The sequence below is a fragment of the Papilio machaon genome, chromosome 8 (assembly GCF_912999745.1).
Source record: "Papilio machaon chromosome 8, ilPapMach1.1, whole genome shotgun sequence".
Taxonomy (NCBI): domain Eukaryota; kingdom Metazoa; phylum Arthropoda; class Insecta; order Lepidoptera; family Papilionidae; genus Papilio; species Papilio machaon.
The window spans coordinates 7,838,547-7,863,072 of record NC_059993.1 but is presented as its reverse complement, the minus strand read 5'-3'; the positions used below and the strand labels follow the sequence as shown (position 1 = coordinate 7,863,072).

The 24,526-nt window shown below is 35.3% G+C and overlaps 1 protein-coding gene across 2 annotated transcripts in view; it reads right to left on the bottom strand.

Moving 5' to 3' along the window:
• Positions 1-1,388: 1,388 nt before the first annotated feature.
• LOC106720350 (myosin heavy chain 95F) overlaps positions 1,389-24,526 on the bottom strand; it is a 39,987-nt gene continuing 16,849 nt past the window's right edge. Inside the window, exons 2-26 of one of the 2 annotated variants that reach the window (XM_045679116.1) lie at positions 20,773-20,965; positions 19,838-19,911; positions 17,514-17,643; positions 16,904-17,068; positions 16,396-16,658; positions 16,161-16,310; positions 15,531-15,787; positions 15,133-15,290; positions 14,407-14,571; positions 13,834-13,957; positions 12,894-13,002; positions 12,327-12,524; positions 11,765-11,989; positions 10,751-10,958; positions 10,147-10,388; positions 9,415-9,527; positions 7,156-7,263; positions 6,752-6,889; positions 6,060-6,152; positions 5,702-5,746; positions 3,646-3,766; positions 3,199-3,316; positions 2,775-2,957; positions 2,205-2,343; positions 1,389-1,566 (exon numbers count right to left, since the gene is read on the bottom strand). In XM_045679116.1, coding sequence (XP_045535072.1) covers positions 1,551-1,566; positions 2,205-2,343; positions 2,775-2,957; positions 3,199-3,316; positions 3,646-3,766; positions 5,702-5,746; positions 6,060-6,152; positions 6,752-6,889; positions 7,156-7,263; positions 9,415-9,527; positions 10,147-10,388; positions 10,751-10,958; positions 11,765-11,989; positions 12,327-12,524; positions 12,894-13,002; positions 13,834-13,957; positions 14,407-14,571; positions 15,133-15,290; positions 15,531-15,787; positions 16,161-16,310; positions 16,396-16,658; positions 16,904-17,068; positions 17,514-17,643; positions 19,838-19,911; positions 20,773-20,959 — 3,729 coding nt within the window. In that variant the 5' untranslated portion in view covers positions 20,960-20,965 and the 3' untranslated portion in view covers positions 1,389-1,550. The remainder of the gene's footprint in view (positions 1,567-2,204; positions 2,344-2,774; positions 2,958-3,198; positions 3,317-3,645; positions 3,767-5,701; positions 5,747-6,059; positions 6,153-6,751; positions 6,890-7,155; positions 7,264-9,414; positions 9,528-10,146; positions 10,389-10,750; positions 10,959-11,764; positions 11,990-12,326; positions 12,525-12,893; positions 13,003-13,833; positions 13,958-14,406; positions 14,572-15,132; positions 15,291-15,530; positions 15,788-16,160; positions 16,311-16,395; positions 16,659-16,903; positions 17,069-17,513; positions 17,644-19,837; positions 19,912-20,772; positions 20,966-24,526) is intronic. The other variant, XM_045679117.1, reaches the window with a different exon arrangement.

Genomic DNA, 24,526 nt, shown 5'->3' with positions numbered 1-24,526 from the left:
ATATATCAATTTATACCGGTGTCCCAAAAGGTTACGTACACAGGAAGTGGGGTGATAGGGGTGGTCACAAGGGTCACCAGAAAAATAAAATAAAAATTCCCCTCTGAGTATTAAAAATAAATGGCATTTTTTTTAAAACTTAAAAATTTTACACCTTGTGGGGCGATTTTGCTACCGATGACCTACAAATATTGCTATATTTTTTTTTTTTAAATATAGCAATATTTAGCAGAGGGGAATTTTTATTTTATTTTCTGGTGACCCTTGTGACCACCCCTATCACCCTCCTTCCTGTGTACGTAACCTTTTAGGACACCCTGTATAGTAAATAATTAATTACTACGATCAGCCAAGTCATAAGTTACAAATCAATTACTTGGATTCAATTTGTTGCAATATGGATGGAAGAGGAGTTTTTAGACTAAAATTATGACATCAGCGTGAAATATTAGATTTTTTTTCACCAAAACTACTATTTTCTGTAAATACCAGTTAAATTAACCCTGTCCAAATTAGACAACAGCTTTTTTGGACGATGTATTAAAAATAAAACAACAAAGTATTGATTAAATCTTACATTTATTTGGTAAAGCGTAACACAAACGATGTTCATGTAATAAGGCATTACAAAGGCACTCTCTAACTGTACATTGTACTTTAATATAATCTACATCTATATGACATTTAAAATTCATTTAAAAAGGAATGTGTGGAATACTGTGAAGTAAAATACTGCTCTAAATGGAATACTGAAATTATAGAAAAACTAATCCTAGGTTTCTGAGACCAAAATCCCCGTTTAAAACAATTTTTAGCCGACTTCAAAAAGAAGGAGGTTATTTTAATTGTGTTATTAAAGATAATGACAGGGATAACGATATGTTTTATATAAATATAGACTTTGGTCTCAGAAACCCACGGTAAGACATTGCTTTTTCAGTCTATGTATATATAGGAATGCTTTTTTTTAATAAATTTGTCTATACTTTCAATAAATCACAGTTCCATTTTACAAAAAAAAGGAATTAATTTTAATCCTATATTGCATATTATAAATCTATAATAAAAAATATACGTTAATATTTTTAAGTAAATTTCTATGTTTAATTTAATATTTAAATAGTTTCGGAAAATTTTGTTAATTTAATAAAATTTAAGATAAAATTCAATACATATATTGTATGATTTTATAAAATATAAATCATTAATAAAGCAAAGTTTTCTTCAATACAGTTTTTTAATATGCCAAAAATAGTGTAAAATGTGAATATATATTTCATTTTTTGTTTATAATATATCCTTTAATTTTTTTCCATTTATAATTCAAAAAAATGTATAATTCATTACAATTTAGATATAAAAATCATAAAATATAATTTTTAAATTTCATTGGACTCTAAAATGATAGCTTGCTCGCTATGAAATCTTACAATATACCTACATACGAACCTGTGAAGGCACATTTGAAAGCACTAATTTGTTTAATATATAATATCTTAATAATAAATAGAGTTAGAAACTTGTATCGTTGAACTCCTAATTCATTTCCGCTAAGATTGCTGGATTCTGTAAGAAAATACAACAGATTTGATGTGAACATACTTTTATTAACTTTCTAAATGTCTCTCAATGTACAACATTTGAATAACACAATGTTTTTGTTTTTTTGTTTATGCCCTGAAGGATATTTCAAAATCTGTATGAATGAACATGGGTATAAGTCAGAAACTTTTTTATAGCTTTCTATTGACTATAATAATATTACAACACATTTGTGTTTTTAATTTGTACTAAACAATGTTGCAAGTGTTGTGTAGTGCAGTGTGCTGCATTGTGACAAGGAAGCCGTACTAGGGCAATAGTACAATCTTACTAATATTATAAATGAGAATGTTTATATGTATGTTTGTTTGAAGGTAACTCCGGAATAGATCAACGGATGTTGATGAAATTTATCACAGATGTAGAACATAGTCTGGAAGAACATATAGGTTACTTAATAAGTTTTTTTTTTTAGTTCCATGCGGAATAAGTTGCGGGCGACAGCTAGTGTTATATACGTCAACGACACATAGAGTAAAGCAGCCTTATGGTAATAAGAACAAGAGTTCAACTATCTTAGTTAACAGAATGTAAGGGGGAGGTTTAGGGGTACTGTAGGAGACGTAAGGGGAGATGTATGGCGGTGGAGTGAGTGTAGTGACCTGTCAAGAGCGCGATATGGTGGTCCATTATGGCGCGCCCACTCGCGCTCGAACTCGTGCTCGAGGATCTCAGCGCCACGTTTGCGCGTCAGCCCAGTCTCCTCCAGACTCAGCTCACACATCTGCATGTCGTCTATGCCTGTATAAAAAGTACTATGTAGTACATAATACTAAAAATATATGTTTAGTAAAATTGTTTTAAAGTAAAGAGCGTCGGTGGCTCAGGGGTTAAGCACTTGACTTGCAATCTGCAGGTCCTGGGTTCGAATCCCGCCATGTATCAATGTGTTTTTCGATTTACATATGTACATTTATCCGACGTTCTTACGGTGAAGGAAAACATCGTGATGCTGCACATATTTGAGAAGAAATTCAAAGATATGTGTGAAGTCAACCCGCACTTGGCTGTGGTTGACTATGTCCTAGTCACCCCTAACTCGGGGTAGGCTCCGAGCCCCTCGATGGGGACGTATAGTGAGCTGATGATGAAAGTTGTTTTAGGATAATGATTGTGTATTCGTGTGATCGATTTCTACGTGTAAGTGTAAGATAGTGCGTTGTATATCGTACCCGCCTGCAGCAGCACCGGTGTCTTATCAGGATGCAGCTCCATCTGTCGGGCGACATAGCGACCATCAAAGTGAGCATACCACCAGCCGCGCCGCTCACCGCCGCCAGGTCTCACGAACGGGATACGGAAGTAGCGATGACGCGCACCCAACACTTCACGACCGCTCACACGAGGAGCTTTCGCTGTTTACAAATATGTCAATAGTACGGAAGTTAGATTGATAATCGATGTCTATACTAGGGAAGTTGATTTGATAAAAAACGTCAGTTGAAATAGAACTTGATGTGATAAAAATAATGTCAATGGAATGGACTTTGATTTGATTAATCTTGTCATTAGTATGGAAGATATATTGACCGTGGATTGCAATTCTTTATCAGTATTATAACATTAGAAAGAGATAACGTATAGCAGTATACTGACCGGCCTCCATGATGGACTGAGGCGCGCGCTCCTGCTCATGCATGGTGGTCTTGCGCGCGTTCTTCGCCTTCCACGCGTGATACACCTTCAGACGTCGGTGGAACTCATGACGGCAAGCCTACACGACACATAATGATAACAAATACGCCATCATACATCTAGATAAACATATATGAGGTTTTTTTAGGTTATTTTCCAATTTGATCGTCAAACCTAAGAAGAAAGTAAACTATAAAATATATAGTTCGTTCATCGCAATCGAAAACACACATAATTTTCAAATTGACAGTGCAAAAAATTACTAAAACATAATATTTTTAACTTTAACAAAGATGTCGTGATACGCCAGCCAATCACAGACCGCCATGTCACATTACCACAAGCAGCCAATCACAGACCGCCACGTCACATTACCTCAGCCAATGACAGATCGCCTCGTTACATTACCTCAAGCAGCTCGATATCGCAGGACGTGTTGATGGTGTCTCGCAGCTCGGAGTACTTCCATTTTGATAGATCGTACTTCTGTTTGCCCGCCATCGCTTGCTGCATCCGCACGCGCTCAGATCTAACACACGTCAATCTAATATAGATCTTATTGTGATGCGTTAAAGTTTAATTTTAGTTAACAGTGCGGCATTGTGCTAGTGCAATATGTTAAAATACATGCAAATAGTTAAATTGTTTAAAAATACATACAGCAAAAAGGGTTATGTGAGTTTAAATTTTCACATCAGTTCCCACACTTTAAAGATATATTACCATCCCTTTCGTTCTCTTTGAAGAAACAGAGACAGCTATATTACGTTTTTGTAAATGTGTATAAAAAATAAAGATTGAATATTCCGAAGATTTATATACTTTGAAGTAACTTTAACTGTGTCGTAAAAATTGTTTTAATATACAAGATTTAACGTGAGTTTCTGAGAACGATTTTAGTCTCAGAAACCCACAATAAGTAAGCTTACACACTAAAAATTCTTAAGTTATTACTAAAATTAGTTATATTTAGTAACATAAACTACAAACTACTTTACAGAATACGTGCAGAAGAAATAAAAGAAAGCAAAAGCCTAATAAAGTTAGCAGAATTAGTTTGTTATTTACAAGAGTCCTCTTTCAACATAACTTGTTAAATTATTAGACAGAATTTAGATAATGTTTCAATTAGATTATTGCTAATCCAACTATTTAATTGACGTTTGTTTCCGAGACCAAAATCCCTTTATAAAACATATTATTCTCTGGTTTGTCAAAGATGACAAGTATAACGGTATATTTTATATAGAGTATTTTGACCTCAACTAACGCTAATTATTTCAGAACTATAGTTGACAAACATTTTGCCAGCCATTTTAAACAACATGAGGGATAAAGTAATAAAGAAAATAAAAAGTGAGTTATTTTCGAAATCACAAAATATTTAATTTTATAGTTCTCGATGTTGGTACCAATTTAATGGTTTAATAGTTCATTTTTAAGTTCAAGAACCTGGATAAGCGAAAACTTGATAATCAAGAAACCTCTATAAGCGAGAGTATAAGTGTGAGAAACATACATAAGTGAGAGTCATTGTCCGGACGAGCTCCATTAGCGAGAAACTCCGGTGTGAGAAACATACATAAGTGAGAGTCATTGTCCGGACGAGCTCCATTAGCGAGAAACTCCGGTGTGAGAAACATACATAAGTGAGAGTCATTGTCCGGACGAGCTCCATTAGCGAGAAACTCCGGTGTGAGAAACATACGTAAGCGAGAGTCATTATCCGGACGAGCTCCATTAGCGAGAAACTCCGGTGTGAGAAACATACATAAGCGAGAGTCATTATCCGGACGAGCTCCATTAGCGAGAAACTCCGGTGTGAGAAACATACATAAATGAGAGTCATTATCCGGACGAGCTCCATTAGCGAGAAACTCCGGTGTGAGAAACATACATAAGCGAGAGTCATTATCCGGACGAGCTCCATTAGCGAGAAACTCCGGTGTGAGAAACATACATAAGTGAGAGTCATTGTCCGGACGAGCTCCATTAGCGAGAAACTCCGGTGTGAGAAACATACATAAGCGAGAGTCATTATCCGGACGAGCTCCATTAGCGAGAAACTCCGGTGTGAGAAACATACATAAGTGAGAGTCATTATCCGGACGAGCTCCATTAGCGAGAAACTCCGGTGTGAGAAACATACATAAGCGAGAGTCATTATCCGGACGAGCTCCATAAGCGAGAAACTCCGGTGTGAGAAACATACATAAGCGAGAGTCATTATCCGGACGAGCTCCATAAGCGAGAAACTCCGGTGTGAGAAATATACATAGGCGAGAGTCATTGTCCGGACGAGCTCCATTAGTGAGAAACTCCGGTGTAAGAAACATATAAGCGAGAAAAATATAACGATCTCTTGAATTCGACTGTATTTAAAAAAAATGTGTTAGTTTGAAAGAGGACGTAAGTAAGGCGGCGTGCGAAAGAGAAAATGATGTTTATTCCGTCTCGCTTGTACCTGTTCAATTTATTCTCCCCGTTCATTGTGTCCATTGTTGGGAAACTGTGGCAAACATACAACATTACTGACGTACGACAAGCTATGTACAGGAAGAACGCGTGCTTTATGTAATCATTATATAAACATTATATACTTGACAACTATTTATGTATATAGAAATATACACATAAGACATTTTAATTTTTTTCATTTGAGTTTATTAAATAAATGACATAAATTTGTAACTAACATTTTCAAGAGAATGAAATTTGCCTAAATCCTATTGAATATATATGAAATATGAAAAACAACATAAAACAAGTTTTAAATTCACAAAATAATAATATGTTACATACAAATAAATGTGAACAAATACCTTCTAAGTTGCGGCGGAGAACCTTCCACGTGTCCGTTGGTTTCTTCAGCGAGGCGCATCGCCATCTCGTGATCTCTCCTCTCCTGCTCAAGTCTGTTACACAAAATATATTTAATATCTAGTATTGTGTAAAGTGTACAGATTATATTGCGTAATATTATGTGTATTGTTTACACATGTGGTAATTTTAACTATGTACACATGTTGTGGTAACACCGGCATCGGGATTGCGCTGCCACTGCGACCCGCGAATTTCACCTATTTCGTTGATTTTTTTTTACTTTTTCTGACATTCATCTACACATTCTTAAAAAAAAAAATGTATTTATTTCAAGTAAATCTTTACAATCAAGTTGCCGGGGCTTCCCAAAAAGTAGTCAAGAGACACTTGTGTAGGGAATGCCTCGCGCTTCCAGTGTACATAGCAGTTCCGATTTACATTCTTGTCATTTTCATAAGAAAAAATTAATCATTAGCAGAAATATATCTTTTCCTTTACAAATTCATCATTAAGCTATGGAATATATTCAATGCAACGCAACTACACATGTGATAATGTGTATTGTGTACACAAGTGATAATGTGTATTGTGTACACAAGTGATAATGTGTATTTTGTACACCTGTGATAATGTGTATAGTGTACACAAGTGATAATGTGCATAGTGTACAGATGTGTATCACGTATCGGACCTGTCCCTGTTCTCGAGGTCTGCCTGCGCGGCCTGCTCGAGCTGTCGCTGCAGCTGCGCGGCGGCGGCGAGGTCACGCTGCTCCTGCTGCAGCCGCGCCGCCTCCTCCGCCTTGCGACGAGACTCCATCTCCGCTTTACTGCATCACAGATACGTACACTTTGTTACCCACTATCAAGAGCTCAACATCTCTACTGTCTTGTTATTACAGTTTAAGCTTAAATTGTTGCGAGTACTTAAGTGTGTTAGGGTGTAGTGAGATTTTGGGGGGAGGGTGCAGCGCAGTTCAAAGATGACCTTGAGCTGCTAAGATATTTGAAAAGTATAATACCTACCTCTGTACGGTCGCTTGTTCTTTATTTTATGAGATAAGTTGATAGTTTAGGATTATTATGTGCAACTCACAGCCTGCGGTGTTCCTCTTCTTGTTGGATTCTCTCCTGCTCTTTCATCTTGGCTTCCTCTGCGGCGCGCATCTCCGCCTCGATCTTACGCAGCCTCTCTTGTTCCTCTCTACATACATATAAGTAAACAACTCAGTATACATTTGTTAATAAAAATAAAGAGAACAAATTATTATACAATAAATATAGAAATAAAACAAATAAATACATTAACAACTTAAGAAACAGAGCAATTAAAAAAGATGTACAGAGTAATTTACATAACCCAATAAGATTATGGCAAATTATAAATAAATTATGTGGAAAAATAACTAAATCGTTAGATGACACAATTACAAAGTCCTTTTCAAACTGTAAGTTACAAGACCTAGTAAATAACTTTGCTAGAGAATTTAGAAATAATGTTAAAAATATAGGATGTGGAGACTATAATAAAAAATCTGAATATTAATAAAAGTCCAGGTTATGACGGCATACGTGCCTCGGACATTAAATATGTATGTGAACAATTAACTCCTGTAATAACACATCTTATAAATGTATGCATAGCGAAAAGTACTTACCCAGATAAGTTAAAAATTGGTGTTATAAGACCAATACACAAAAAGGGTGCTTTCAATGTTTTTAATAACTATAGGCCAATCACAATTCTCTCTTGTATAGATAAAATTATAGAAAAGTATATCGGCAATGAATTGTGCAAGTATCTAATTAATAACAACATAATAGACGAACGTCAATATGGTTTTCAAAAAAATAAAAACACTACGCAACTATTATGTAAATTCACGAATGATGTTAACAGTTACCTGAATGAAAAGAAGCATGTACTTGCAATGTTTATAGATTTTAGTAAGGCATTTGAAACTTTAAAATTCTCAACTTTATATGAGAAACTCGCACAAAATGGCATACAGGGACCTCTTTTAGATTTATTTAAAAATTACCACAACAACCGATTAACGACATTAAAGATAAATAATGTTTTTAGTGATTTTATTCCAACTGAAGAAGGCACCGCTCAAGGTTCAGTACTGGGTCCGACGGAATACCTACTATATTGTAACGACTTGTGTAACGTACTAACTGAGGGCTCTGTATACCAATTTGCTGACGATACTTGCATTGTTGTAGCAGATCAATGCCTAACGAACGCAATAGACAAAATGCAGTTAAATTTTGATTTGTTATGCAAATGGGCTCACGATGTAGGCTTGGTCATAAACCACGAAAAAACTAAGCTCATGCACATACATTCCTCTCATATTAAATCATTAATCAAACCTTCCATAACAGCACATTCCCACCAATGCCTACACCGACAAACACCCGTTTGCAACAAAGGTTGTACCTTAATTGAAACTGTCAAGGAACATAAATACTTAGGACTTATTGTAGATAGTAAGCTTAACTGGAAGCCACATATAGATTACGTTTGTAAAAAGCTAAGATCAGTTCTTTCTAGGCTGTCCCTACTCAGACAGAAATTACCGTATAAGATTTTGAGAATGTTGTACAACGCTCTGGCCGACGCTGTCATAGGTTATGGGTTGAGCAGTTACGGCAGAACATACAGTAGCTATATAAACAATATATATTTGTTGCAACTAAAAATACTTAAAATAATCATACCAAAGCATTTAAATAAATCATGCAATGAGCAGAATATTTTCCGTTACTGTAACATTTTAGATATCCATAAAAAAATTAAATTGTATACTATTTGTGATGAAATAGATAACTTACCCCAATTAAAACTAAATCAAAGGCCTAACCAGTTACGAAATTTACCTAATGTACCCAAATATAAATTACCTACTTACAATAATGTATATGGTATGCGCAATTGGCAATATCTCTTGCCGCAGCTGCTCAACGAATTAGAAAGCGATGTGCTTGACCAAATCGTTAAAAAGCCAACAAAATGTAAAAGTACCTTGAAATCGGCACTTCTAACTCAATAATTTATATTTATCATACAATTGTCAATCAAACGGTTTTTATGATCTGAAAACAGTTTAATCTTTCTCAGTAAAATTATTGAAATGAAGTAAAGGACGTCTGTAATATTCTTAATTTGTTGATTGTAATAACCTAAGCGACCAGTGAGTACACTTAAACCCTGTGGGTTTTCGTACTGCTGCCTATTATAAATTGTATTGATTCTAAATTGTTTTGTACATTAAAATAAAAAAATAAAAAAAAAATAGAACAAAATTAAGAAATAAAGTGTTAACTTGCTGAGTGTTAAAGTGTTTACCTGTTCTTCTGATCAGTCATAGCCTTCTGAAGCGCGGCCATCTGAGACTCCGCGTCTTTACTCAGCTTGTTATATAACTGGTCTATCTCAGTGCGAGATATTTTCTCGTTGCTCTAGAAATAATTATATAAGACACCAATTAATTTAAGTTTTAAAATTACCATTTATATGTGGACCATTTAAATAAGTCACATTTGACACTTCATCAAAATCCAACAACGTAACCTTGTAACGACAGCCGCAATTTTTTTTTAAATTAAAACTACACAATTTCTTACCTTTTTTTTAAATATTCATTACAAATCTATATATATATATATAAAAGAAAGTCGTGTTAGTTACACTATTTATAACTCAAGAACGGCTCAATCGATTTGACTGAAAATTGGTGGGCAGGTAGCTTAGAACCAGGAAACGGATAATTTTTACCCCGCTATCTATTTTTTATTCCGCGCGGACGGAGTCGCGGGAAAAAGCTAGTTTATTATAATCATGTCAATCGAACGTCGTTACAATGTTACGTTAGTGAACTAACACTAAGGACGTTACAAAAAAAAATCGAACGAAAACCATAAAAATTTCATAAAAAATTAAATTGATTCACACATATTTGAAGTCAAAATCGATTTATTTACTTTAATCTATGTTTTGTAAGCAATTCACCTTCACTATAAAATGTAACCTAAAATTACCCTCAACATATATAAGAACATTTCAGCAATAAAATATTACCTTAATCAAAGCACAAGCATTTCTAATAGAGTTCCTAAGATTTTCTATATTCTTCTTTGCTGTCTCCTTCTCCTTACTGAGCTGTGCTGTGACAGACTCCATCTTCTTGAGGCTATCTTCTATAGCTTTAATTTTAGCAATACCCTGGTAGCGAGGTCTGTGCTGACGCCGCACTAAGTACCCTCTGATGGTCTTTTGTAGCAGAAGAAGACATTCGCGACGATATAGTATTTTATTCTTCACTGAAAATTTAACATTTTAAATTATATATATAATAAAAGTAAAGTAAAGTGGAATATAATGCATACTGGCATTGGTTATATTAAAAAAAAATTCAATTTAAGAACTAGATTGTAAGAAAACAATAAATTCTATTTGATTTCTTAGTACGAAAATTTAGATGGATGGATGGATGTTTGTTTGTAGGTATCTCCGGAAAGACTCAATGGATCTTGATGAAATTTGGCACAGATGTAGAACATAGTCTGCTTGAACATATACTCTACTTATTGTTTTTAATTCAGACAGAGTCACGGGCTATAGCTAATATAAATAAAAAGATAATCAACTCCACAGTACAGGAGTAATAAAAATGTATAATTACATTTAATAACAGAAAGTGCTGCAAATATGGACCGCCTCCAGCGAGACTTGACGAGCCAGGCGAGGACGGAGTCCACGATAGCCTTCAGGTTGTCGGGGTCCGAGCGCATGATGGTGTCAAACTCAGAGTACTTCCCGGGCCGGAAGAACAGACGCGTCACACCGAACTTGTAGTCTTTGTCCGATAGACCGAAGCTGTGCACTATCGCCTGTACACAAACACATAGTCCATCAGAGGAATTGCCAATGTAAGTGTATCAGAATGTATCAGTATACAAGTGTCAGCATATAAGTTTCAGTACACAAGTGTCAGCATATAATTGTCAGTATACAAGTGTCAGTGTACAAGTGTCAGTATACAAGTGTCAGTACACAAGGGTCAGTGTACAAGTGTCAGCATACAAGTGTCAGCATACAAGTGTCAGTATACAAAGTCAGCATACAAGTGTCAGTGTACAAGTGTCAGTATACAAGTGTCAGTACACAAGGGTCAGTGTACAAGTGTCAGCATACAAGTGTCAGCATACAAGTGTCAGTATACAAAGTCAGCATACAAGCGTCAGTGTACAAGTGTCACTACACAAGTGTCAGTATACAAGTGTCAGTGTACAAGTGTCAGCATACAAGTGTCAGCATACAAGTGTCAGCATACAAGTGTCAGTATACAAGCGTCAGCATACAAGCGTCAGTGTACAAGTGTCACTACACAAGTGTCAGTATACAAGTGTCAGTGTACAAGTGTCAGCATACAAGTGTCAGCATACAAGTGTCAGCATACAAGTGTCAGTATACAAGCGTCAGCATACAAGCGTCAGTATACAAGTGTCAGTATACAAGTGTCACTACACAAGTGTCACTACACAAGAGTCAGTATACAAGTGTCAGCATACAAGTGTCAGCATACAAGTGTCAGCATACAAGTGTCAGTATACAAGTGTCAGTATACAAGTGTCAGTATACATGTGTCAGTGTACAAGTGTCAGTATACAAGTGTCAGTATAGGAGCCGTACAAACCTCGCAGAAGAGCCTGGGGGAGAGTTTCTGCAGCTGGTGCGGGAGATGAGCGGAGTACATGGCGTGCAGGTCGCGGCAGTGCGCGCGCGAGGGGTAGCCGTGCTGCATGAGGGCCAGCACTGAGGCTGTGCCGGAGCACTGCAGCTGTGTCAGTACCAGCGCTCCCTCCACCACACGACCCTGCATGCGGCTGTTCGGCTTCACGCATCTCACGAAGTTTGTACCCTGATCATATTTATAATTTCAATCTTATGACCTTTAAACATATAGCGTTTTATATAGAGATAAAAAAATTAAACTTCCTTAATTCATATACAAACAATTGTTTAGATGGATGTTTGATTGAAGGTATCTTCAGAACTGCTGCATGAATTTTCATGATATTTAGTATAGATGTAGAATAAAGTCTGGAAGAACATGTAGACTACATATGATCTCATTATTACATTATATGGCACAGATATAGAACATCGAATAAAAAATGAATTATTTTTCACCCTCTTTAAAAAAAAACATATAGTCTTATGACTTTATGTCTTTGACTATGTCAATAAAAACTTACGTTTTCCTTCAACTTGTCCATGAGCTGAGAGAGCTGCGCCTGGAACTTGGCACCGACGGAGATGAAGTTGAGCTTTCCCTTGGCATTGTTGTTATCACTGGTGAGGAACAGCTGCTGGACCAGAGAGCAGCTCGATTCCTGAACTAAGAACTCTAGCGAAGCATGCAGAGCGTCGTTGTTCTTCTCTATGAATTGATTCTGTTAACAGATGACGTAACACCACGTTTACATTAATCCAGTGATCGAATCCAGCGCTGGATTACAACAAGAAAAGATTAGGAAGACAATTATAAATTATATTTGCTTTTTTTCAATAGAAATACCAACGTAGACATAATAATTAACTCTCAGTGACATTAACTTGCGCGTTTATAGTTAGGGTAATTTAATAAATAATATTTCATGAATTTGCGCGTTTATAGTTAGACCAATTTAATAGATAACAATTGACACTTCAACGAAATTCAACAATAGTGGTATTTAATTATATTATGCCCAGCAGTGGACGTTACGTGGCTGAAAAGAAATAAGAAATGATATTTAATGATAAAACAAGGTAAATATTACCGTGTTATAACAGACGGCGCCCGCAAAATGTCTTAAAAGGAATCCCTCATCATCTCTGAGAATGCGATGCGCCTTCAGTCGGGACGCGCGCGGTACTTGCAGACGAGAACTGAAAATTATTTATATTCATGTTTGACTAGTTGTCACTCGCGACTACGTCCGCACAGAGTTAAATAAAAACTTTATTAATAGTTTATGTGTTCTTCCTGACTATGTTCTACATCTACGCCAAATTTCATCAAGATCCGTTGAGCCGTTCCGGGGATACCTTCAGAAAAACATCTATCCATTCATCCATCCAAACATTCGAATTTATAATATTAGTAAGATTATATTGATTTGACATTATTATATCAATATCAATATAATCTTACTAATATTATAAATGCGAATGTTTGGATGTATGGATGGATGGATGTTTGTTAGAAGATATCTCCGGTTCGGCTGCATGGATCTTGATGAAATTTGGCACAGATGTAGATGACAGTCTGAAAAAACACATGGGACACTTATTATATTTTTTTATTTAATTCCTTGCAAACGTTGTCTAAGGCGACAACTAGTCCTACATAAATACACAATATGTTGCTAGAAAGACACAGTTTATGTTCCTAATAAGGCTTCTACTATATTATAAATAATATAGTTTTGTTTGTTAGTTTGTGTCATTCAAAATCAAAAACTACTGAACAAATTTAAAAAATTCTTTCACTCATAGAAATCTTTTTTTACAGCAAATAATATAATCTATATTTAAATGTTAGGGGTGGACAGCCCTTATCATTTAGGAGTATAAAAAATAGATAGAAGCCGATTCTAAGACCTATTAAATATGCATATAAAATTTCAGAAATATCGGTCAAGTCATTTCGAAGTAATATGGTAACAAACATTGTGACAAGAAAATTTTATATATAGACTTAAACAAGGCTATATGTACCTTGTCGCGTTCCCACCGAGTTGTTTGTGTACAGAGTGAGTGAAGTGACCAAATTCCGGTTTAGGTAACTTTGACTCCTCATCTAACAGATGGAAGATGCCATGATTCTTGCTCTCTATCAAATCTGTACAAATAAAAAAAAACATTCAATTAATCAAACATTTCATAAAAAGAAAAAACCGTAATTTCAAATTGAAGTTAAAAGATATTAAAGTTAAAATTAAAGCTTTATATCTAAAGCAACAAACTTTATCAGATATAATTATAGATGTAATGATCAGCTTTTTTTTAGTAATTTTTACTTTCCTCTCAAAGATAAAAAATATAGTTTTTTTATTAAAGCACTTTTATAAAATAATCTATTGAATTCCTGAAAAATATTTAATCATTATTTAGCATTTTATTAGGAAGAGCAAGCCAAAAAATAAATTTGAACATTTCTTTCAATAAACATGAGTCTATTATCTATAAAATTACTTAAATAAGAGTGTCTGTATGTAATATTACAAAAAACAATTTGTTAACATTTTTGTCAGTCTATCTGTCTGTCCGTAATTCATATAAGAAAGTTACCTATACAATCCTGGTTATCCACAAATCTTATCTCGGGCACATTGAGTCCCTCGCGCTTGTACAGATCCTGCTCGTTCTTGAGGATGCGCTCGTTGAAGAACTGCTGCAGCTTCTCGTTGCAGTAGTTGATGCAGAACTGCTCGAAGCTGTTCATCTGGAAGTATTCTGGAAACAATGGTACATGAATTAAACGATGGCCGAAACGTTAACATACGTACGTAGCCAATAACAAAACTTTTAATTTTATTAATGATTCTAATATTATAAAAGCGAACGTTTGGATGTATGGATGTTTATTAAAAGGTATCTCCAGAACGGCTAAACAGATCTTGTTAAAATTTGGCATATATGTAGAACTTAGTCTGGAAAAACACATATGCTACTAGTAGAAGTCGTGGACGACAGCTTAGAACCACATCGACGAAGGAGGAGACGCACAAAAAGAAAATATTTAACCTTCCTATGCATCTCCTCCTCCATCAAATCCACCTCCCCTTATAAGAAAAGTGATGGGAAGGGGAGGAGGACTAAAATGAGTCCTCCATCACCACACTCATCAGACTGTACTTGGAATTACTTCCACTTGACGCCTGTCTTCTGTGTGGTTGTGATATTTCACTGAGCGAAGCCAATTCGTGCAACTGATGTTATTGGCGTCTACCACTGTTAAATTTAAGAACTACAATTTGTAATGTATTTGTATGTAGATGTAAGTATTTGTCTCACCGAAGCCCGCGATGTCGAGTACGCCGATGTAGTAGGCGGAGGCCTGGAAGGGAATGCTGGCGTTGATGCGATGTACGATGTAGTCAAACAATCTGCTGTACACCGCCTTCGCCAGCGCATCGCGTGCGTTCATCGCTTCGTAAGGCTTCAACGGCACCCTGATACAACCCAGTCACTTAATATCACTTAAGTAGCAGTAATAGACACAAAAACCATAAATTTCAAGTATTTTTATTTCCGCTTAAAGTTTCCTTTACATGACGCACGACACTAGCGCCATGTAGAACTTCTTGGCGTCCACAATTCGGGATAATATATTATTTTATACCAGTCCCTATTAATTGTTATACGTTTTTCACTGCAAATACAAAGAGAAAAAGAAAAGAAAATAATCTTACATGATAGCAGTGCCTTTTAATCCACCTCGCGAGCTCTGCATGAGTCGCGACACTAGCGCCATGCGGAGCTCCGCGGCGTCAACTCCCAGTAGATGTGCGGCTGCGGCGAGCGCCGGCTCCGAGTGCTGGGCGACGCTGCAGCCTCCTCGCGCACCACCGTCTTCCTCAAACTCCACGTTGCCGAGATGAAGAACTGCAGCCACTACACTGTATACTGAACGCTTTTCTTCTTCAGTTAAACCTACACGTGATAGTGCCTGAAATACAATACTACCATTTGTATCTGGAAGTAACAGATCGTAGATATTTGGAAAATTTAAAAGCAGCTTTATACAGGAGTATTAATTTTGGTTCTCTTCCCTTTTCGTACATGGAAAGGATGAGAAGCGTGAGTAGATTTGGCGGCGAAAGGGACGCGTTGGAAATTCGTGTGCTTCTGTGTGTCCCCTGCTCTGCTGATTAAAGTTTCGAAAAGCATCTGCAAATGCGGATGACAATGAACAACGATCACTTCGCTATTTCGGAGAATTCCGGCTGCCGCTTGCTTGTTTGTTAACCTATTAACTTTCCTTCAATCTTTTTCCGTTTCAATGTGATGGCAAAAGCATATTATGAGTTATGATAACTTACCTGATGCAACCTCTGGAAGTCCTCGACGTCGTCCAGTATGGGGTCCCGTAAGCCGCCCTTGGCCGCCTGTTGCTTGCTCTTTTGACTCGCGCTGATCTTCTTCTCAGACCCCGCGCTCGTGAAGTACTGAGTGCAGCCGTTCTTCAAGTACTACGCAATAGTAACATATAAACATGAAGTTGTATGACAAATGTGTGTATGGATGGATGTAATACTGAATGGAAAGAAATCTTACTTGATAATCATCAGGCTTGGTGATCTTCAGTGCAGCTCTTAACTCCTGGGGCGCACCAGCACAGAGCAAATAGAAGACATGGTAGTTCCTTTCCTCTGCGCTCTGCGTGCATATTCTAGACTTTTCTAGCAGATAATGCGAGATATGTCCCCCCACCACTTGGTATTTAGCACTAAAGTGAACCTCCATGAATTTGCCGAAGCGAGAACTGTTGTTGTTTCTCGTTGTTTTTGCGTTACCGAAAGCTTCAAGTATCGGGTTGGCTGAAAGTTAATTTTTTATTGTAAAATAGCTGTTTTGAATAAAGTTACGTTAGTACTCATTTTTGAAGTCCTTTCTTAAGAACCAATAAGTTTCAAATAATAATCACTATATTGTTACGTCTTAGCTCTAAAATTAGATGGATAAAGACTTAAATACACATTTTCTTATGAAGAACCGATGGTCTAACTTTCCTTCTTTACTATTTCAACAACACAGACAGTTTAAGATGTAAATATCAACTGACCATCCAATATCTTCTGTTCAACGGGACCGGCGCCCTTCGCCCACAAATCACAGAGGTACTTAAGTATGTACTTAGTGGACTCCGTTTTGCCCGCGCCCGACTCTCCCGATACTATGATAGACTGGGACTGTTTGAACGATTTCATATCACGAAAAGCTTTGTCCGCTGAAAGGTAGAAATTATGTTAACATAAAATGTGTTTTAGGAACGAATCTGACAAGATATTCACACTAGATGTATATATGTAACGTTAGCGTTGGTTTCCATTGCCGAAACACAGTGGAATTAAACATACTGTTATATCTGTTTTTATCTTTTTCTTGTCTTTTTCCTTTTTTATGTTGTATCTGTTTATAATTAGTTAAAACTTAAGCAAAAACTTTAAGGTTTTCTAAAACCTTGTGTGCTGACCGCACGTGAGTGGGATAAGGCCAGGGAGATGATGATCTTTTATCTGTTTTTAAAGTATACAACTCTTTCAGTTTAAGACCACGACAAAATTTGACTGTGGAAAAGCAACATATAGGCTTCGACTTAGATATTTCTTATGACAGAGACAATCAGCGATTGTCTATAGTTTCTCTGGAAAAGAATGTTGATTTTTTTGTACCTATAGCAAAGACGTGAGGTGGTAGTTCTCCCAACGAACGGCCTTGGTACTTCTTGATAGTGGCCGACGAGTACAAGTCTGGAATGTCTTCGTACGGGTTCACAGCCAGCAGTATATTGGCCACATATGTCTGTAAAAATATTACAATGGTTCACTCGTAACAACGAGTTACATAACATAACATAATTTATGTTGCTCATTTATAACATAACATATGTTATAATGCTCGTTTACAACTTCCTCACTCGGTGCTACATAATTTCTCCAGTACTCGCTTTTCTCTCAACCATCAACTTAGTTATCATATCGTTCCCTAATATATCCATTTTTTTAAACTATCAAAATTTTGTAACTTAATAGGTACGCTAAATTTTACATATACTGGTATTATATTGGTGACGTCAAAAACATGAATCGACACAATAGAAATAAAGTGAAACATAATTCGTGGCAAAATCGAAAAACGTTATCTTCACCTTGTCCTCTGAGTCATGAGTATTTGTCACATTATCTATTCATTATCGTACATATATGAATATTAAATACACGTTAAAAATTGCTTAATGTACTTTATTAGCAGGTGGCTTTGATGTACGAGACCCTGAATATAATCTACTTAGATATAAGTACACCCTAATTTGTATTACTTTACATGAGCGCAGATCCAATTACCTATCATGACCTTTAATATATGCTAGACAAGCATAAACCCGTGTAACGACACGTAGAAAAATATTAATCTTAGAATAAATTAGATCTCGTTTAAGTACATTTCAGCAAAAAAGTGGTTTCTAAAGCTCTTAGGAAAAATAACAAACTGTAGTTAGACAGGAAAATGTTATGATTCAGAGTGTTTTATGTTCCTTTTTATATAAAAAGAAAAGTAATAATTTCATGTACTTAAGATAATTGACCTTGAATTTGTAAATTGATTAAATAAAGAATTTCAATATAAGATGACTTATAATTCTAAGCAAATAATTTTATTTCTAAGTTATTAAATGAGTTCTCAGCACTTATCAAATATCAAACTGCATGACATTGTAGTTGCCAACAAGGCTGGACATCGCAATCTATTGTGTGTATTTCTCACAAAACACTATTCTAAGTGCGGACAGAAACAAATTGTTTCACATTGCTTTGTTCTAGAATCTCACGAGGTAAATCAAGATGGATTTTACTTTAACATAATGTATTACTAACATTTTGTATGGATGTCATTCATAAAATTGCACATTATCGAACTAATACCATAAAAAATCAATGTCACCATGATTCTCTTATATATTTGGGAGTATTCGAATAAGAGATCAACAGCGTAATCCGAAGACAAATCTCTAAGATCTTTTCACAATATATATAGATTATAGATATACTAGCAAAAAAAAAATTACATAGTTAATTAAACTAAAACGCCATGGTTTGAAGAAAATATCTCTTAATATTTAATTTAATTCTTGGCATCTGCTTCCTATTAATGCATGTTATAAATCCAGTAAAGTTACCAAAGAAATATGAACTTGTATGTAGTTACGTAACAATAAGTGTACGATGCGGTTACAATCGATAGCAAAGCAAAGCGCGTCCTCAAGGCTGGACAGAGTGTCGCATGACTCACACCTTAAGACGACATAGAACAGTGACACCGTAGAACAATTTCAATTTTTTTTTAAATATTAGATTTAATAAAAACTTGTTATCTTAATGCTTACTAAGAGTTGCATAGCATATCTCTTAAAGGAATAATTTAAATATGTACGAGATTAACAAAGTGATAGTGATCAAACGAGATGAATTATAGACGTAAGTTCAACGAACTTTATCAAGGACTGATTTGTATTTAGTGATAGTTCAGTCTTGCGTCAATATTTGTTAAAAGTTAATAGTTTCAAAATTACTGGCTTGTCACAATGTTTTTTCTGTCTAGTGCAATAGAGTAAAGTAAATAGTTTAAAGTTTAAATTGTCACTGTAATTAAATTGTTTAAACTTTCGTGAGACATTATTTTAATTAATTAATTGGCGAAAAGTGGCGTATGATTGTCCGGTGAAGGTACCGACTAGTTTCGGACCCGTCGGGGGTCCATCTTCAGGACAAGTGTTTCGAGTTCTTTGCGGTCGCGTCGCGCCCCGACGGGTCCGAAACTAGTCGGTGCCGTCACCAGACAATAAAACGCGAGTTAAGCCGTTCCTAATTAATTTATTGGAATTGCAAGTTTACAGTGCAACTAAAAAAGCAGATACTTATCGTTTCTAAGTAAAATAAATTAAAATTAGATAAGAAATGATTCTACTGATTTAGCCTGTGTCATAATTTATACTTACGTAAATCTTTTTCTTTTTGTAGCGACATATTATGTTGTTTAGCAATGTAGCCTCGTTCAGGAACATCAGTTCGCCTGAAAAATTAACAATATTGTTTATAGTAAAAAAAAACAATGAAAATGTTTATAAAATAATTCAACCCAGAAACAAGTGTCTGAATGTTAATTTGGCTTCGTCTTATTAAATGAATTTGTATTAAATAAAATTAATTTCAATCGATTTTACATAGTCAACTTTAATCTTACTAATATTATAAATGCGAATGTTTAGATGGATGGATGGATGGATGTTTGTTTTAAGGTATCTCCGGAACAGCCCAACACATCTTGATGAAATTTAGCATAGATGTAGAACATAGTCTGGAAAAATGCATAGGCTACTAATTATTTTTTTAATTCCGCGCGGACGGAGTCGCGGGCATCACCACATGGCGGTATGTGTTAAATTTTTAAGAAATCGTAACTATGTTGGTTTACTGCACACAATAAGTACACTAGGTTTGCGTGACCAACTGAATAATAACAATAAATATAATAATTTGTTCAGCTATTAAATTTACTTGACCCCATTGCAATCATAGTTTTACAAACGATTAAACCTGTAGTTTCACAGAGTAAAAACATTATCTGTATTGATGAATAGACTAAGAACTATAGTTAAGCAATGGTCAAAATAATAGAGTTAATAGTCACTTCAGTTTACTTAGAATAAGCTATGGTAGTGCTGAATGGATTAATTGTAGCTTAGAAATTATACCAGGCCAAACAATTGGTTAACTTCATCGTAGCTAGTAGTTTACTGAGAACTTATGTCTGTGCAGATATGTACTGCGGGTAAAGGAAAGCGTTCGCAGATGTGTGTATCTCGAATCCCTTTTCATCTTGCCGATACCTAAAATTGTATTTTGATCAGTCTCAACAGTCAGATTAACTTACAATTATCATCGACTTCCTTGTCAGGGTCGCCGGCGGGCAGTATATCATCGAAGTTGGCGACGCGGCGCGCGTGCTTGCTGTCCAATGGCACGACGTCCGCCTCCTCACCGAGGAGCTCATGTAGCCGCGCTAACACGAACCCCTCGGAACCCTCACGCACCCACACCAACTGCTGTTCCAGCGTCATTGTGATCTGCAAATATACGAGATTTTTTAAGACAAATATGAAATGAACAGCCAACCTATGACCTTGAGACTTGCCTGCGATGAAAACATTTTTCGTCGTATATATTGCTTTATTATGACTCTACAAGAGTACACAGCGAGTGTCACGACCTTTGTGGTGACAATAGTCAATCTTACTCATATTATAAATACGAATGCTTGAATGGATAGATGGATGTTTGTTTGAAATATCTCCGGAACGGCTCAACGGATCTTGATGAAATTTTCCACAGATGTAGAACATAGTCTGGAGGAATACATAGACTACTTATAAAGTTTTTTTTTTAATTTAAGAGCGACAGCTGGTGATATATCATTTGTCTTTAATTTCGTTTGTTGATCAAGTTTCACATAACATCTTTGTATCCCTTCTTTTGTTAATCTTAATACGCATTCCAATTATAAATGCTGGCTGAAAACTATAACTGTTGATCCTACTACGGTGTAATAATGAATAATGCAACAGACAAAACAATATTACATCAGGAATGGTATGACATGTGTCCATATACTACATGGTTAAACATATTCATAAAACAATTCATTCAACGTCACATTGTTTATGGCTGTAAAGTTGATTAATCAATTTATAAAAAAAAAAATAGTTTCGTTTGAATATTCATAGCGATAAAGGTCATTATATAAAACTATAACATGTAACTGTTGGGTAGGTCAAGGGTGTAAATACATTTTTATTTATACAGTGTAGTCATAAACAAAAAAGTTAACATGTTTATTATTAAAATTATATATTTGTATGCTAAAAAGCTAAAGAAAAAAACCATAAACACGTACGTGGTTTATAGTTTTTACACAAGTCGTAATTCGGGACAATTACATCAAGTAACATCGCGTTACTGGCAACAACAAAACTTCACTTTCATGAGAGGCGTGCGTCTCGCGTGGTTGCGTAACATGTTGTGGCACTAGTGTTGTGCGTTATGGTCGTTGAGCTAACGGAAGCGGAAACAACGCCAGAGACGCAGTCTGTTATCGTAAAATATCTGGCTGGCATCGAGTTAAAAACCAAAATATGCAATAAAAAGTTTTCGTTACGGTCTGATTGTAGTTTTTACGTCCTGTATAATAATACTTTATCCTTGACACTGTAATTTAACGTAAATTTCATTTCTTGAAATGTTAAAACACTATAGCATATAGCATTGCCAGGCGTCGGATAAAGCTGGACATAGGTAGGCTTTTTGATTGCGTGTCCGGCAAAAAAAAGGTTTTCCGGCTTTTGTTAGTCTTTTTACATTTCCCAAACGAGAGTGTACCTATTAATTACTAAATAATATAGGGTGTCCGACCTTTCTACCCAAATGTCCGGCCAAACTGGCTGGTCTATCTGGCTAGTAGGTTTGGCGACCTGGCAACCCTAATAGCATAAAGTCCGATGAAAATGTGTAGGAAGTATTCAGTGGGCCTAGCACGAGTATTTGTGACAATCGCTTTCGTATCGTCATTGACAATAATGTCGAAATTAGTATGAGATCTTTGGTTTTCTTTACGCCCGAGAGGGGCAAATTTGAATACAAATTTTGTCTATGATGATATGGCGATGGCGATTATCACAAATATTCATGCTAGACACAATGTACAGTAAATTATAATTAAAATATAAGTAAATTCAGTGTACCAAGTTTAAGCTGCTGTAATTGGATTGTTTTTGTTTTTGTAGTTGAAAAAGTCTTTTCCTGGGTATATTTTAGTTTGTTTTATTAACTCACTCGCAAAAAAGTAAACATTCAAACTCGGATTCAAAGAGAAAGCAAGATTTTAGATAAAAAACAAGAAACAAAAACATGGTCGGAAGCGGAATATTGTCACGTAGATGTAAATGGTCTACAATAAAATTGAAACACGAACTGTTGCGGATCTGTGTTACATATTAATGGTATATAAGCACGAGAAGATAAAAAACTATTATATAATAGGAAGTTACAATCACTAGTTAGTAGTATGCTATAAATAAATCTCCAGTTACCTTTATTACAAGAATATTGCCATCAAACTCTTTCTTTTAGGAAAAAACTGAAATAAAAATATGATTTTTTGTTGAAACTCGCGGTTACCCCGGTTACCTAAGCATCTAATATGTTCTATCTGCATTTGTTTTGGCCCTACGTTGTCATAGTAACCATGATGAATTAATGAAGAGCTAGACAACTTTAAACAAATTGAGTGTGCCCGTTGAGCTCTTCGATTTAGTGATCCGTAAAATCGTATCATTGATCGGTCGGCCCAACGGGAAACACGCAACATATACAATTTTTTAAAAATAATTGTATATTAATAAACGACAGGGTAAATTAACGACATCGAAAATGATACAGCCAAATTCAATATTAATAATCAATAGAGACGTTGTTCTCAATTAAAAAAATATTTTTTGGTCAATATTATTTTATTAATAAAAAAAAACGTACCTAAATTTATCTTAGTAAAAATACAACCAAATACAACAGACAAGACAAAAGAACCAGGTCATTGAAATTACAAAAAAGCATGAGGGAAAAGCGAAACTGGTACGACGGCAGTAGCGTGGATAAACGTAGCCACGCGAATTACACGGTCCAGAGGTGGTCGTACAACGGAATCCATAATACCGCTGTGATGGGTTTTAAATTGTTTTATATGGATACCAATGACTCTGATGACTGTATTTCTTATGAGAAACAACGACCAAAAGAAGAAAGTTCTAAATTGTCAAAGCATTCAATTTATATACTGCGTTTGGTTACAATATAACTATAAATTGCTAATTAATAGTTCGTTCGGAAACTCATTTCGTTTTTGCTCGAATTAGGATTCGTGTATTTTCGACGAACATGCACCACGTCCTGGAAGGTCGGTGCGAGCTGATAAAGGCATTATTAAACATAGAAAATAGAAACTAATATAGAAATAAACGTAGACTCTCACGCCCCCTACCTAATATTGACTAGAGTTTTGTAATAAAGCGCGCCATTTTCCATTCAATCTTGTATTATCTAAAAGTTCTTAGGCACTAATATATTAGGTACCTCACTCTCATTTTTTTATTAATAAACAGTATTATAACAATCAGTATGTTTTATTATCAACAAGATAACTCTTATAATTTTACAATCAATACGGACATATTATTTTTCCATTATTTATTTCAAGATTACATTCAATACTTTCCGTAATTCATTGTTGGAATAAATATACAATAATCGATAGATTTATAAATAATATTTAGTTTATGTTTAAGAGATTCAATAAACAAGATGTAAACAACAGGTAACAATCACAAATTAGAAGCTGTATTTTATAATCAAGGTCATGAGATGTTATATAACAAAGGATATATGTCTCTGTTCTTTCTTTGTTTTTGCAACTTTCACTTATACAACTTAGGTATAACTATCCATCTTGTAATTATGCATATCAAATTAAACTTTATCTCATTAACAACTAAATCTAACTTAATAAATGTGAAAGTTTGGATGTATGTATTATTCTTTGAATAAAACATAGTTGACTCAATTTTTTTAATTCAAGC